Raw genomic sequence first — 16,470 nt, forward strand, 5'->3', positions numbered from 1 at the left:
CATGTATATCTTAAGGTTCACGGCCAAGCCATGTCATTAGGAGAAAACTTTTTTTATTGTTTATTTACAGGTTATGGTTGTCCACATACCTTTGTCCACTATATTTCTTCATCCTCCAACATATGACTTACTTTTGGTAGAGGGTGCGATCAGGGAAAAGACTCCATAGTCTCCATGCAGAGGTTTGCTTCTTCCTTTGTCTTCATATAGACATTAACTTAAAGCCCAACCAATATAAATTATTGTGCATGCTATATAAGCATTACTTAACCTTAAACAATACTGAATAAGCCTTAATAAACCATCACTAAACATTATAAATGCTCTTTGGTAGACTTATTGTAAAGTTGAGAACATATACACTTAATTAATGTGTAACAATACTGAATAAGCCTTACCTAACCATCAATAAACAGTTATTAATGCTCTTTGGTAGATTTATTGTAAAGTAGAGAACATATGCACCTTAACTAACACTTAATTAACGTGTAACAATACTGAATAAGCCTTAATAAACCATCACTAAACAGTTATTAATACTCTTTGGTAGACTTATTGTAAAGTGGAGAACATATGCACCTTAACTAACACTTAAAGTGATGATTCGGAGTAATTTCACCCTAGGGTCCTTTGCAACATGACCTCGAGCCAAACACCCCCCCAGAAGCTTTTTTCAGCTGGGTCTAACATTGGGAAAGTTAGCGTAGAGTAGCGTTATCAGTTGAATAGCTTAGCGCAGGGGCTAATGGACCCATGTTTGTATCTCGTAAATGACCCCACTAATAATGACCGAAATGATACCAAACGTCTACTGTAGTACAAATAGGTTATGTACTCATAAAACGATGGATTGTAAAGTTTGTAAGTACACCAGAAGTTTATGTAAATAACACTTGCCTGCTGGCTTCTGCTCTCTGCTGTTGTTGTTGCTGCTGTAAGACGAGTGCTTAGGGCCATCTACAAATTACAACACCAAAAAGAGATGCAACAAAAATATTTTTTAATTTAACTTTTTTTTTTAACTAAGTGCTGTAGTATAACTAGCAGGAGACAAGTAATAACTGAGGTAAGTTTGGAGACATTACCTTATTTAATCATTAAATTAATAAATATTTTTGTTGTATCTCTTTTCAGTGTAGTAATTTGTAGACGGCCCTAAGCACTCGTCTAACTGCAGGTAGCAGCAGCAGCAGCAACAGAGAGCAGAAGAGAGCAGGCAAGTGTTCATAAACTTCTGGTGTACTTACAAACTTTCCAATCCATTGTTTTATGAGTGCATAACCTATTTGTACTAGTGTAGAAGTTTGGTATCATTTCAGGCATTATTAGTGGGGTCATTTACGAGATACAAACGTGGTTCCATTAGCCCCTGCGCTAATAAGCTATTCAGCTGATAACGCTACTCTACACTAACTCTCCCAATGTTCGACCTAGATGAAAAAAGCTTCTGGGGGGGTGTTTGGCTCAAGGTCATGGTGCAAAGGACCCTAGGGTGAAATTACTCCGAACCATCACTTTAATGTGCAACAATATTGAATAAGCCTTACTAAACCATCACTAAACAGTTATTAATGCTCTTTGGTAGACTTATTGTAAATTAGAGAACATATGCATCTTAAATAACACTTAATTAATGTATAACAGTAATGAATAAGCCTTACTAAACCATAACTAAACAGTTATGAATGCTCGTTGATAGACTTATTGTAAAGTTAAGAACATATGCACCTTAACTTACACCTGATAAATGCATAAGAGTGCTGAATAAGCTTTACTAAACAATGATTCATAGTTTATTAATACTCTTTGACTTAAACATTCACACAGCAAACATTAGTAAAACATTGTCAATGTGAAATCAAATCTTCATGAAACCTTCTTTTATGCACACATATTCAAAATATAAACAAGGTTTTCATTTAATTCTGAGTCAGTTCTCATCGTTCTTTCCACTGAGACTATAGAGAGAGCTGAGAGCTATAACAGTTTAAATCCTGTATGGAGATTACACTGAAAATGTCCCGCTCTTGTCATCTTCACTGTCATGTCTTCTGGATAGTTTTCCTCTGTTGAAACCTAACAAACCAAGTGAGATATATCAATTTCTTTTAAATGCATGCAAAAGTTACGGATGCAAGAATTGATCGTTCACTATATCAACATCAAATCTTTACACATATTGTACAAATAACAACAAAACATGATAGGACAGCCTTAATGGTACACACTCTACCTAGTGAGTGGTGAGCTACCTTGACGATCATGATTATCCATTATCTAGATAGTGTCCAGAATATTAATGCATTGATGCATCTGATAGCCAGCAATCACAGCATTCAAATGTTTGTTTGTATAGATCACAGTATACTATGGACCATAAATAATCATTATCATACTGTAGCCTCCCCGTGAAAGATGGTCTTCATGGTTGGATAGTTTATTCACTTTCTATGCAGAAATCAACTTAAATTAAAAACCTAATACAATATTAAAATGATTCTCCTTTGAACCTTCTGTCACATCCAATATACCTTAGTAATTGCATTTCTATCTCTCAAGTTACACCATTTCATGTAGCTAAACAGGCTCATTAGCCTGGTAATTAACTGCAGGCTAAAATATGTTGACAATACAAACGATATTAGAGTAAACACTGACAAACCTTGTTTCTTTATCAGCCAGATGATAAACAAGACAAGCATACACCATGCTTTCTTTTGCAGAGTATCAGCAGCACATGTTGCCCGTGGCCTCAGCCCGCTTACCATGCTTCCGGTTTCGATCTTTTCAAAATAAAAGCGCTAGCTAGCAAGTTAGCTAGCTTTAGGTAACCAAAATGACCCTGTTCTCTGGCAGATTTTTCTGCGATTAACTTATGTTAGAGCTAACATAACAGCCAAGCTAGCTCTAAGTGACCCACATATTAGTTTGTTTCACTCATTTAATAATCTATAGCAGTTTCCAGCGTTAGCGTTTTTATTTTGAAAAGAACGAAACCAGAAGTATATATTTGTTCCCACAAGCGGGCAAAGTGTGCAGCTCATACAAGCAAAACGTTATAAAACGGTTTTATGTTTAACTTGTTTAGCACAAGGGGGTAAGCTTCAGAACGCGAACCTCCGATGGCGCCATTTTGTTGCTACGAAGCGATCACCTCTTGTTAGCATTACACTGACCGCCATTTTTTTTTTACGTCACTTGACTGCGAATAACTTTACATCTGAAGCGTTTAAAGACTCTATTTGTCCATTGTTTTTTTCGACTTACATTAGCTGTTTAGGTTTAATTACTAATGTTAACTAGCATGTTAGTTAGCAATAATTAGTCTGTTATCTCCTTACATATACCTACGCTCTCCATCTCTGTAAGATTGGAAATGATTGAGATTTCTCTTGTCACAGCTACCAGAAGACTTACAACTTTCAGACACGTTGCTCACATCACATTTACGTTGTCTCTGTCAGTTGGAGGCTGCGCAGTAAAGCAAGAGATCACCGGGAAAGTGCTTCTAATAGCCTTCACTGGTCTCCGTCCAGAGCAACGGGGTCTATTGGTCCATTATATACTGTCTATGGTTTAGCACCTGGTTGATAAGGGGATAAGGTTGGTCATTGTTTCCTCTAATATTGTTTGTATTTTGAGTCACTTTATGATATGCTGTTTAAGAGTGTAAGGGACTTGGAGATGAGTAAGTAAGGTTAGCATGTCAACATATTAGCCCGCAGTTAACATTACCAGGCTAATGAGCCTGTTACCATTTTATATTTAATTGAATATTTCATTATAATTAAGGTTGATTTCTGAAAAACAAGTGAATAAGAATGGGAAGTAACACTCAATTTAAGCACTCAAAGGGTCATTTACAATAATATATGTGTAAAAGGGGTTAAAATAAAAAAGATGGATATATTTAAACTAAAAGTATTTAGTTTTCGTTGTTTTCTCAGCTTTTACAGTGGTTAGATGCCGTGTGTTCAAAGCATGTTTGAAACTGCAAAGGAAAAATGAAGTCTTGGTGAACCATTAGTTAAAGAGAGCTAGACCATCTTTCAGCCGGGAAGGCTACACTATGATAATGATTATTTATGGTTCATAATATACTGTGATTTATATAAACAAACATGCAAATGCTGTGATTGCTGCCTGTCAGATGCACCAATGCATTAATATTCTGGACACAATCTAGATAATGGCTAATCATGATCGTTAAGTTAGCTCACCACTCACTAGGGCGGCTGTGGCTCAGTGGTAGAGCGGTTGCCTGCCACTTGGAAGGTTGGTGGTTCAATCCTTGACCCTGCAGTCCCATGTCGAAGTGTCCCTGGGCAAGACACTGAACCTTGAGTGTGCATCGGAGTGTAAATGTGTGTGAATGATTATCTGATGTGCAGGTGACTTACACAGTGTGGGAATGGTTCCTGTACCATGTAAAAGCACTTTGAGTAGTCGTTGAGACTAGAAAAGCGATATATAAGAACAGTCCATTTACTAGGTAGAGTGTGTGCCATAAATCATAACTATCAATGAATAATCATGTTTACAATCATTTGTCATTTGAGTGTACAATATGTGTAAAGATTTGACGATCAATCCTTGCATACGTAGCTTTTGCATGCATTTAAAAGAAATTGATATATCCCACTTGGTATGTTAGGTTTCAAGAGAGGAAAACTATCCAGAAGACATGACAGTGAAGATGACAAGAGCGGGAAAATATCCAGTGTAATCTCCATACAGGACTCAAACTGTTATAGCGCTGAGTCTTCAGTGGAAAGAAAGATGAGAACTGACTGAGTCAAACTCAGAATCAAATGAAAACCTTGTTTACATTTTGAATATGTGTGCATAACAGAAGGTTGTCATGAAGATTTGATTTCACATTGACAATGTTTCACTAATGTTTAAAAGCTGTGTTAATGTTAAGGTAAAGAGTACTAATAAACTGTGAATTATTGTTTAGTAATGTTTATTCAGCACTGTTATGCATTTATCAAGTGTAAGTTAAGGTGCATATGTTCTTAACTCTACAATAAGTCTATCAAAGAGCATTCATAACTGTTTAATTATGGTTTAGTAAGGCTCATTCAGTATTGTTATACATTGATTAAGTATTAGTAAAGGTGCATATGTTCTCCACTTTACAATAAGTCTACCAAAGAGCATTAATAACTGTTTATTGATGGTTAGATAAGGCTTATTCAGTATTGTTACACATTAATTAAGTATTAGTTAAGGTGCATATGTTCTCTACTTTACAATAAGTCTACCAAAGAGCATTAATAACTGTTTATTGATGGTTAGGTAAGGCTTATTCAGAATTGTTAAATACTTAAGTGTTAGTTGAGGTGTATATGTTCTCAACTTTACAATAAGTCTACCAAAGAGCATTAATAACTGTTTAGTGATGGTTTATTAAGGCTTATTCAGTATTGTTACACATTAATTAAGTGTTAGTTAAGGTGCATATATTCTCTACTTTACAATACGTCTACCAAAGAGCATTAATAACTGTTAAGTGATGGTTTAGTAAGGCTTATTCAGTATTGTTACACATTAATTAAGTGACAATTTAAGGTTAAGTAATGCTTATATAACATGCTCAATCATTTATAAAGGTTGGGCTTTAAGTTAATGTCTATGAAGACAAAGGAAGAAGCAAACCTCTGCATGGAGACTATGGAGTCTTTTCCCTGATCTCACCCTCTACCAAAAGTAAGTCATATTGGAGGATGAACAAATATAGTGGACAAAGGTATGTGGACAACCATAACCCGTAAATAAACAATAAAAAAAGTTTTCTCATAATGACATGGCTTGGCCGTGAACCTCAAGACATACATGCTATCAAACATCTTTATCAACCACCTAGTAATATTAGGAAATACCTTTATCAACATCAACTAAGGGTTTACTTAGACACAGGCTTTTTAGTACATTACCTAATCTTAAAATATACACCTTAGTTAACTGTTATTAACAGTTAGTCAAGGCTTGTTATTGCATTGACTAATGGTAAAATAGACACCTTAGTTAACTGTAATTAAAAGTTAATCAATACTTATTATTGCATTTACTAATGATATAATAGACACCTTAATTAACTGTTTTTAATAGTTAGTCAGGGCTTATTACTGCATTAACTAATGGTAAAATAGACACCTTAGTTAACTGTGATTAACAGTTAGTAAAGGCATCAACTAATGGTAAATAATGCATCAATTAATACCTTAGTTAACATGAGCATTGTTAATAAATGTTTATTACACAATTAATTCAACCCTTAATAACGTTAGTTAATGCTTATTAATGCATTAACTAATGCTAATTAACGGACAGCAAAAGAGAAGAAAGGGCAATATAAATGAGAAAAGGTTCTTAATCCTTGTGTTTTCTTCTCGTCGACCATGCACTTGTCCTCCCGGGTCAAAATTGAACCGGTCTGTTTTGCCAGTTTATAAAGCATGAAGTATAAATTATCCCCAATTCTGTGTTACATCTTCTTAGCCAACTTCTTTCCAACCTATTAGCACTAGTTTTACACATATTTTAATATATGGTTAAAATACCGCATTTATATAAAATTATACCTCAATTTCTGAGTTAAAAACCTGAAATTATGAATTATTTTGACTAACAGTTGAGATGAACAGGAACATGTTGATGGTTATCACAGACTGGTATAAGTCAAAGTTTAGTCAAGATACTGTTTTGAAACAATTTCAATTAGCAATTTAATGGCAGCCAATAATCACACTTGTTGTCCTCCCGGGTCAAAATTGACCCGGTCTGTTTTGGCTGTTAATAAAGCATAAAGTATAAATTATGACCCAATTCTATTTAACACCTTCTTAACAACTTCATTACAAGTCATTACCACTAGTTTTACACGTATTTTTGGAATTTATGGTGAATAAACTTCATTTACATGAAATAATACGTAATTCTTGTAGTAAAATAAGCATAAATTATGAATTAATTTCATTATAGTTAAGATCAGATGAACCTATGTTTGTGGATAATCACTGACTGGTATATGTTAGTGATTAGTCAGGATATGGTTTTGAAACAATTTTATTATTTTTAATGGAAGCCAATAATCACACCTGGTGTCTTCCCAGGTCAAAAGTGACTTGGTCTGCTTTGCGTGTTTATAAAGCATAGACAATTATAATTAATCACTCAATTCTGTGTTACCACTTTTATCCAACTTCATTTCAACTCATCACAACTAGTTTTACTCTTATTTATTCCATTCATGGTCAACAGACCTCCTTTAAATGAAATTATACCTAATTTCTGAGTAAAATGAGGATTATCAATGATTAGTTGTTTTGGATTAATGGCTGGTATGTGACAATTATTAGCCAGGATATCCCCAGGTCAAAATTAACTGATGCAATTGTATTCACAAACAACGGAGAGCTAACAAAAAGGAAAAAACTAATTTACGGAAAATTGTCTTGTCTCCATTTAGGAAAAGACACATCAAAGGTTTACAAAGCTGTAGTTTGAAGTTGTTTCTGTATGTTTGTATTTGTTTGTGTGTGTTTATGTGTCCGTGTGTGTGTGTGTGCATGTTTATGTGCTGGAAAGCACAATGGCGTGATCTTTTGCAGGTCTTAGCTACTGTTTGTGTGTTTGTCTGTGTGTGTGCATTTGTGTGCGTGCACGCGAGCATGTGCGCCAGTGTGTGTGCGTGTTCATCTGCTGAAAATCATAATGATCCATTGCCCAATTTCAGTATGTTGTGTGTGTGTGTGTGCATTTCCATGTGCTGGAAAGCACAATAATGTGATCCATTACATGAGGTAGTTCTCAGCTGCTGTTTGTATGAATGTGTGTGTTTGTGGGGGTGGGTGTTTGTGTGTGTGTGGGGGTTTGTGTGCGTCTCCGCATGTGCATGCATGTGTGTGTGTGTGTGTGTGTGTGTGTTCATCAGCTGTAAAGCACAATAACATTGCACCACCAGGTCAAGATTGACCCGGGAAGACCACAAATGCTATAAAATTATGTAAAACAACCAGAATTCTCTGAAAGTAGTGATCATTAATTTTACTTGCGAAGAGCGTCATTGGGAACCACTTATTTTTGGATAATTTGGTTGAAAGAAACCCATATTTCTGATAAAGAAACTTTGAAAAAGGGTCAAATTTGACCTGAAGACAACACAAGGCTTAAACGATAACACAACACTGTTATGTTTTTCTTACCTTCCAGGCATCCATTGATTTTTCTTTGACAATTTAGTACACTATAAACTTCAGACCTAAAACCTGTTTGAGTTAAGTAATCAATCATAATGTCTAGACTATCTTAAGCAGTTGATATACCTTTTCATTAGCACAGCTTTTCATTCATGTTATTTTAATAGGTTAACGTAACTTTTGTCGTATAAATGGAATTATTTTGTGATTATTTAGGCATAGGTCTTTTTGAAACTGAGATCAACCTACTTCCAGTGAGAAGAAAAATGTGATATAACCAAAATTGATTTACCCATGTCAGAAAATGTATTCATGTAGAACCCCATAGCTCATTTTATATTAGCTGATGATATAGGTTGGTTTGTTCATAAACAAATAATGAATTATGGTACAGTAAAACATAGTAATAATATAAAATGTCTTTATAGAAGAAGTTATAATTGTTGATAAATACATTAATAAACACTTAAAATGTCCTTATAACTGCATCCGTAATAAATCATGTTTATATGCTGATTATACGCAACAAATAGGGGGACTTAAGTACTTACTGAGAAAATAGTAATGGTTAGGGTCATCTGTCAATCTCAGCTTTCACAAAAAAACTTGGTATACGTATATATCTTAAGTTTTGCAGTTTAACATGTTCCTTGTAAACAATCTCTGCACTGATATAATTGAAGCAGGAGTTAAGTGAACTATAAGGGGGTGAAAGCTCTTTTTTAACGTTCCTTGTTTTACATTAAGTAAACCGTTAATACTGGTGTTTAAAGTGAAATGAATGTCTCTCTCAATGTCTCTCTCAACTCAAAACTTAAGTCATTCTGGTCAGTTCATTCACAGACCAAGAAGCTGCTCACAAAATTGAACAGCAGCAATGTAAGTATCGCAGCCAAGGGACCGGGATGCTGCTCTTGGGTTAACTGCATGTCTTAAAGCTGTCATTTGTCCATCGGTCAGGGGGCATGCTGTGTCTGGAACAATGATGCTCGACTGGTCATCAAATGGAAGTCCGCTGTTTTCCCAATCAATGTCAAGAATAGCCATGCCCTCCGAATAGAGAGCATTTTGAGTTGTATGCAGTAACAGTAGGCACATTTTCAAATACTACAGAATGTGCTCTTGGCTTCTAATAAAATTTCTTAAGTACGTGAACCACACTATTCATTCAAATCACATTATATTTGTATGTACCTCTGTGTTATCTGGTCCTGGAATTGGGTAATGTGTACAACCCAGCTCCCACAGCTGGTTAGGGGTCATGTTGCTGTTCTCATCGGATGATTGTCCAAACCATTGCGAAAGTATCTAGGTCATCCTGCAGGCGTGGGAGAAACACAAAGTGGCAGCAGAAGAGGTGTGTTTCATTGGCAATGCTGAAGAAGCCCTCTTCTTCCAGGTAGTGGAGAACATCATAGTAGATGCATGTTGCAGCTGTGTACAAAAAACATCGTAACATGAGACACAGCCGTCTATGGTTAGTTTGTTGAAAATCCAATTTTAATTAATATTATTCAAAGTAAAGTATTTTATATACATCTTAAAACCTGTCTGAAGGTGATCTTTAAGTACATTACTTGAGTAAATGTTCTTAGTTTATCTCCACCACTGCTTGTACTGTTGTAGTGTAAAAACTTCCAGTTTAAAATATGCATTTACCTGAGAGGAAACCCACACTTCTCAACAGATTGTAGGAAGAAAGCCAGGGTGGTTGATGCAAGGTTGTTGGAGGCTGCAGCAAGATACATTATCTGCAGCTCAAATGTAATTACACGTCTATGAGACACTCAAGTATTTAATGATTATAGAAATGTGTACTCTTAGTCCAAACAACTGTGCTTACCTTAAAGAAAAACCGTCAATACCACCAAAGACAACAATGTTGTAGCTGAAAGAGAAAAAAAGTAATTTGTCACCTGTATATAACATACTGCAAGTAAGAAAAAAAGTGTTCTACACATAGTTTCGTAAATGTAACAGACTAGGTGTATACCATTTTAAGAGGTTAGCTGTGATGGTGCATATACAGTAACATGAAAGTATAAAAAATGTGTTATGGTGCATACTGATAACTACCACATACTTTACAAACACACTTTGAATGTATGCATTTTGTCAAAAGATTGCTTAATAAGAATTTACCAAATCAATTGGTAGTATCTATGTGCATCAAAGACTGGGGTCCTGGAACCGAGTAGGTCCGTCGAGCAATACATCCTAGGTGGACCATACGGCTTATGACACCAGTGGTGTCAACACGGTGCATGGAGGCTCTAAAACGGTTATACTGCACCCTCAGTCCTCTGGCTTGCAGAAGGGCCTTCATCATTCGATAGCCAGAGTGAGGCTGTCTTGACTTAATCTCTCTCACACACTGATCTAACTCTTCATCAGTCATAGTGCTGTATAATGCCTTAACTGACAGATCAGACTCAGCCATGCGTCGTTATACTGTCGCCATTTAGGGGTGTCAGAGCTATCATTATACCTCATCCAATAAGTCAGTCCTCTAATATTGGCCGCCCAGTAATAAAACATAAAATTGGGGAGTGCCATGCCGCCTAAGGTGCAAGGCTTTTGTAATACACTTTTCCGAATCCGAGGATTTTTGTTGTTCCAGATAAATGCTGATAGAAGTTTATCTATGGAGTTGAAAAAGTATTTGGTCAAAAAGATAGGAAGATTTTGAAACATATATAGGAACTTAGGCAATACATTCATCTTAATAGTATTAATTCTACCACTTAAAGAGAGGGGCAGCAGGTCCCAGCGTTTGATATCCCGTTTCAGACCTTCTATCAGGGGTAGGAGGTTAGCTTTATAGAGGTCCTTGTAATTATGTGTTGCCCAAATCCCCAAATATTTAATCTTTTTGGTGATGACTTTAAAAGGAGTCGAATTGAAAGAGATAAGTGTAGCAGCTGCATTGATTGGCATTAACTCGCTTTTTTGAAGATTTATTTTGTAGTAATGAGTAGCTGGAGTTCCTCAATAAAAACTCTACTAGGCTGAAAGTTAACGGTTGCCAACTATTTCACTTGGAGCCTTTTGAATCTACACATGAAGAAGCTAAATCTTGTGGGGTTATAAAACAATCATTAAACGAAATGGTTAAAATAAAATTTGCCACCACATTGTTTTACACTGAATCTTTGATATGTTGAATTTTTTTACACTGAATTTTTTTACACCACATTTTTTTACATAGATGTTTTTTTAAACATTGAAAAAAATGTCATAGGCAAAAAAATTCAGTGCTAGAAATTCAATGACTTTTAAAATTCAAAGTCTGATTTAAATGCAAAATAAAATTCAGTGTTAAAAATTCAATGTAAAAAAATTCAGTGCTAAAAATTTGAATTCAAAAGCCGATGGCACCGATTCCATACTTCCATACTTACAACTCAAAACAACATCAGATAGAACCAAAGAGATGTGGTGTTTTTTTGCGGTTCTTGCTCACAATAACCTCCGAGACTTTGTGTTGACCGAACTGAACAACACCCAGTCCAAATGACCGTTGATGATAACTGCATTGGGTGGCAGCGTGAAAATATTTTTTCTAAAATTAGATAGCAAATTTTCACATTTTACACTGCTAAGAGTTACTGTAACCAGTTTTGTTTGGGTGTAAGCTCTGAGATAAGCTATGGCTGTACATGGTGTGTGGAGGCTGTGTGTGTCCATTGTGCTATAGAGATTACCGCAGCGCTATAGTGATGACACGTTATCAGTAAAAACAAAAGGATACAGACGCTTGGGCACTGGGCCTGGCGGTTATAGTACCCCTAAAGTATCTGGCGGTGCCAGTGTTAATCCGTAGAAAAAAAAAGTATAAAAACAAGTTGCTTTAACGAAGGGTTATGTGCATCTTCACTGGTTGCCTGGCAACCTCCACTAAGTTACTGTTCATAAGTGCCACACATAACCCCCTGTATAACCACAACTTAATTGTTCCTAGCCAAAGAAAAATGCTGACTGACCAACAAACGTTGAACAAACGTAAATGTAAAAAAAATAAAATGTCTTCCAGGACGAGCGAACCACTGGTCGGCTCTGATTGGTGCGTCTCACACCAGAAGTTATGTGCTATGGGAGTACGGGGGCTACGCCAGCGAGGGAGTCCGTCAGGTTGCTGAGTTCGGCTCCCCTATCAAGATGGAAGAAGAGATTCGACAGAAGGTAGGGGAATCAGATAGAGTGTCTGGTTTAGGCAGCCTGGTCTTGTTTTCCTTTGAACAGAAATGATGATGACTTCCTGAAGCATGTGGGTATGACAGACTGAGCCAGTGACAGGTTGAATATTATTCTAAATACTGGCACTAGTTGGTCAACAGTTTGAGTACCCACCCAATAATAGTCAGGTCCCGCTGCTTCCTTGATGTTTACGTGCTTAAAAGCCCTCCCGACGTCATGCTCAGAAAGGGAGATGAGTGTGAGAGGTGCACCCACCCACCAATTAACCTCTGCTTCAGCTGTTTTTGCTTGTTGGCTGCTGATGGCCTCAAACGAGCATAATATGTGTTTATCTCACTTGCTATAGACCCATCAGCACTTGGTCTCCATCATTATATGTGCATTATTTGCTTACTTGCATGGTTAAAAAAAATAAAACTTAAAATACATCCATGAATAAAACCAACCACATTCCGATTCTAACAACATATTTCTGTATTTGTTTTTGGTTAGGATAGGAACTTCTTATAAAAGCCAGGGCTTGTTTGTGGTAGTGGACATCTTCTACTTTTACTAAAGTAAATATGTCTCTGGTTATATGTACTTTTACTTATTTATTTATTTGTACTGAGATTCAGTACTTCCTCCACCACTGCAATGTACAAGTCATCTGCAACTCCGACAACCATCTCTTAAAGGCGGTCTCCCGCTTCCCATGAGGTCCACAGGAAGTTTCATGTCCTTACATGGGAATTTGCTTGGCGTTTTCTTATGCTAATTAGGAACAACTGGCATGCACTTTCAATTATGCACACGTGGGATTCATAAATCCTAAGAACACAGGTGCGAACAATTCTGTTGTTTAAGAACACATCACGAATCCGACGTAGACTTTTCTTAGGGACTTTCTTAAGAACATATTTAAGAGAAAACTTAGGAAGATATTGGTGAATGAAGTGCCTTAAACCTGCATTCTATCTCATTTCCAGCAGGGGGCAACTTCACTGATTGCAATTGCAAGTCAATTGTTTTAGAAGTCTATTGGAAAAAAGGACCCTACTTCTCAATTGAACCAAGCTATCTATATAAGCTAAAGCTTTAGCTGGTAACTGAAGGGAAAGTCTGACAATTTTCCATACTGCTGTACATGCAGATAATTGGTGCCAGTACCCAGAGGTCCGCGTTAAATCTCTACTAGATGACTTCCTTCAGAAGGGTTGAAAATTGGCAGCTTTAACTAACATTAAGCAACGATAAACAATACTGGCTTGACTGCATCATCCTCCTCAGCTCCACCCTCTTGTCCAAAAATCACCATGTGCGGTTTAAAAAACAAACATGATGGCAATGGCTAAATTGAAAAATGCAAGGCTTCAAAACAGCTGTCCCCAAACCAATGGGAGTGCTGCTATGTCAATTATTTTTTTTATAGTTTATGGTCAGGGGCTATTACAACTTACTGAGAGGTAAATGGCAGGCTAAGACAATAAGAATAAAGTCCACACTCTCACACTCTCACACACACACACACACACACACACACACACACACACACACACACACTCATTTTCCTCTGTCACAATGGCAGCTAATGAAATTCTCACTGCCACATGGGCAAAGCGTTTACATAGACAGGGCGTCTTCATACGCTCACCCTCTCATTATCCTTTTCATTAAACCAGATGCATATTGACAGCGCATGGTGCTAGATTCTGCTGGAAATCAGATTCCTTAGGAAGAAATGAGCAGACTTCTTTTGAGTTAACTATGCCTTTAGGTGATCAGATATCTTCTGATCATCTGAAAGGGGACAGGCTGTTGACTCAGTGTCTCTTTGTGTGTGTTTGTTTATGTGTGTGTGTGTGTGTGTGTGTGTGTGTGTGTGTGTGTGTGTGTGTGTGTGTGTGTGTGTGTGTGTGTGTGTGTATGCATACTTTTGTGTACGTGTGTAAGTAGGTGAGTCAAATGCTTGTATGTCTATTCAAATTCTTAATTTATTGAGTGGCCTTCTATCTTAAGCCCTTGTCCACCAGATGTGTTTCAGCCATGTTTTTTAAGTTGTCCGTCTCAGTTATACAGTTTTAATGAGAGGAGAACAGCTCAAATTTCACTCAGATGTCACAACATCTTTAAACGGCCATTGACACTTATACGTGGACAGAAGGAGGGATCAGCCACCAATCCTGTGATTAATGCTTGACCCACTGTACCTACTAAACATTAGCTGTACATGTAATTAATGGAATCAGTGTTAAATTATTCCTTAATATCTCTTTGTATTAGGCCAATTCGGGGCAGTGTTAATATTATAACATACTAATAACATAATAATAGCATAACAGTGAGCAGGACTGATTACTGGCAATATAGGGTACATAGGATTTTAGATAAATGCTTAAATCAAATTAAAAATAAATTTAATTTTCTTAAACATAGACATTGGCATCTGGTTATTTGGTCTATAATCTGTTTCCAGAAAAATTTACTATATCACAATACACATTATATAAGTATTACAATATAAAAATATAGCTGCAAGCAGCAATGAGGGGGCCAAGCAGTACACTAGCAGGAATGGCGTTGCCATGGCATGAGCAAGCATTCACAGAAACTTTGATGGCAATTGGATAAAGAATGGCTGAGATATCAGCTCATTTACTTTGTTACAGTGCCCCTAGAGGCCAAATTACACCAATGTCCTTGTGCGTTCTCAAGTCCCTGTACCAAGTTTGATTTCGATATGTGTAAGCGTTGCTGAGATATGAGCCTACTTCCTGTGATTATAGCGCCCCCATAGTGTTTAAAGGTCACCAAATGTATTTTACGTCCTCGGGATTGGGTCTTGAGTCCATGTAAAAAGTTCGGTTTCAATACATGAAAGCGTTGATGAGCTATGAGCCTACTTCCTGTGATTATAGCACACACCTAGTGGTCAAAAGTCACCAAATTTCTTGAGCCTCCTCCTAATTGGGTCAAGAGTCCAAGTATTGAGATTGGTTTTGATATGTGAAAGCCTAGTGTTTTTGATGAAATCCAATTGATTGTGTGTTCTCAGAATGGGGTCCCAAGTCTATATATTAAGTTTGGTTTTGATACGTGAAAGCATTGCTGAGATATTAGCTCTTTTCCTGAAACTCTAGTGCACCCCTAGTGGATGAAGGTCACCAAATTGATTGTGTGTCCTCAGAATGGGATCCCAAGTCCACATACTAAGTTTGGATTCTATACGTAAAAGCATCGCTGAGATATGAGCCTACTTCCTGTGATAATAGCACTCCCCTAGTGGTCAAAAGACTTCAAATTTATTGCGCTTCCTCAGGATAGGGTCCCAACTCCATGTACTAAGTGTGGTTTTGATACGTGAAAGCATTGATGAGATATGAGCCTTCTTCCTGTGATTATAGCGCCCCCATAGTGGTCAAAAGTCACCAAATTTCTTGAACCTCCTCCTAACTGGGTCATGAGTCCAAGTATTGAGATTGGTTTTGATATGTGAAAGCCTAGTGTTTTTGATGAAATCCAATATGGCGGCCGGATCAATTACATTGATGTCGCAAATCAGCCTGGTCTCATGGCCGTTCGTGATATGGTTACGTTATTGAATCTATTAAGTCGTGGACAAGACACGTAAATTTTTTTTTTTTCGTGTGGCGATTACAAATTTTAAAGCAATGTATTTCAATGGGAAGCATATTTCGTGATTACAGAACGATGACGATAGCGAGCAGTGTTGATAAGGCAAAAGTCCGCGCAGGGAGGATAGGTAAAAAAAATACACGAAATAAACGTCAAAATTGTGACCTGTACACAATTTAATAAATCAAAATAACGTGACTATTTCACGACCTGGCGTGAGACTGGGTTGCACAAATTGGCATGTGTCGGCCTTAGGACCTCCCACAGTATTAACAGACACCGCTAGTAAGTTTTTATTCCAAACACATCAAACGTTATAGGCTAAAACGTAATTTTGCTAATTACAGCGCTAGGTCTATGGCCTAATTGGGCCCTGTACCTATGTACTAAGATTGATGTTGATAAGTGAAAGACTTGCCAAGATACGAGTTCACTTCCTGTTTGGCGGCTTCAC

At 36.9% G+C, this 16,470-nt stretch overlaps 1 protein-coding gene across 3 annotated transcripts in view; it reads left to right on the forward strand.

Annotated features, from left to right (window-relative positions):
• Positions 1-16,470, forward strand: part of LOC114560050 (spondin-1) — a 290,808-nt gene that overhangs the window by 92,933 nt on the left and 181,405 nt on the right. For all 3 annotated transcript variants that reach the window (XM_028585198.1, XM_028585200.1, XM_028585201.1), the window contains exon 6: positions 12,238-12,386. In XM_028585198.1, the coding sequence (XP_028440999.1) occupies positions 12,238-12,386 (149 nt within the window). The remainder of the gene's footprint in view (positions 1-12,237; positions 12,387-16,470) is intronic.

This window comes from Perca flavescens, chromosome 8, assembly GCF_004354835.1.
Source record: "Perca flavescens isolate YP-PL-M2 chromosome 8, PFLA_1.0, whole genome shotgun sequence".
Lineage (NCBI taxonomy): Eukaryota > Metazoa > Chordata > Actinopteri > Perciformes > Percidae > Perca > Perca flavescens.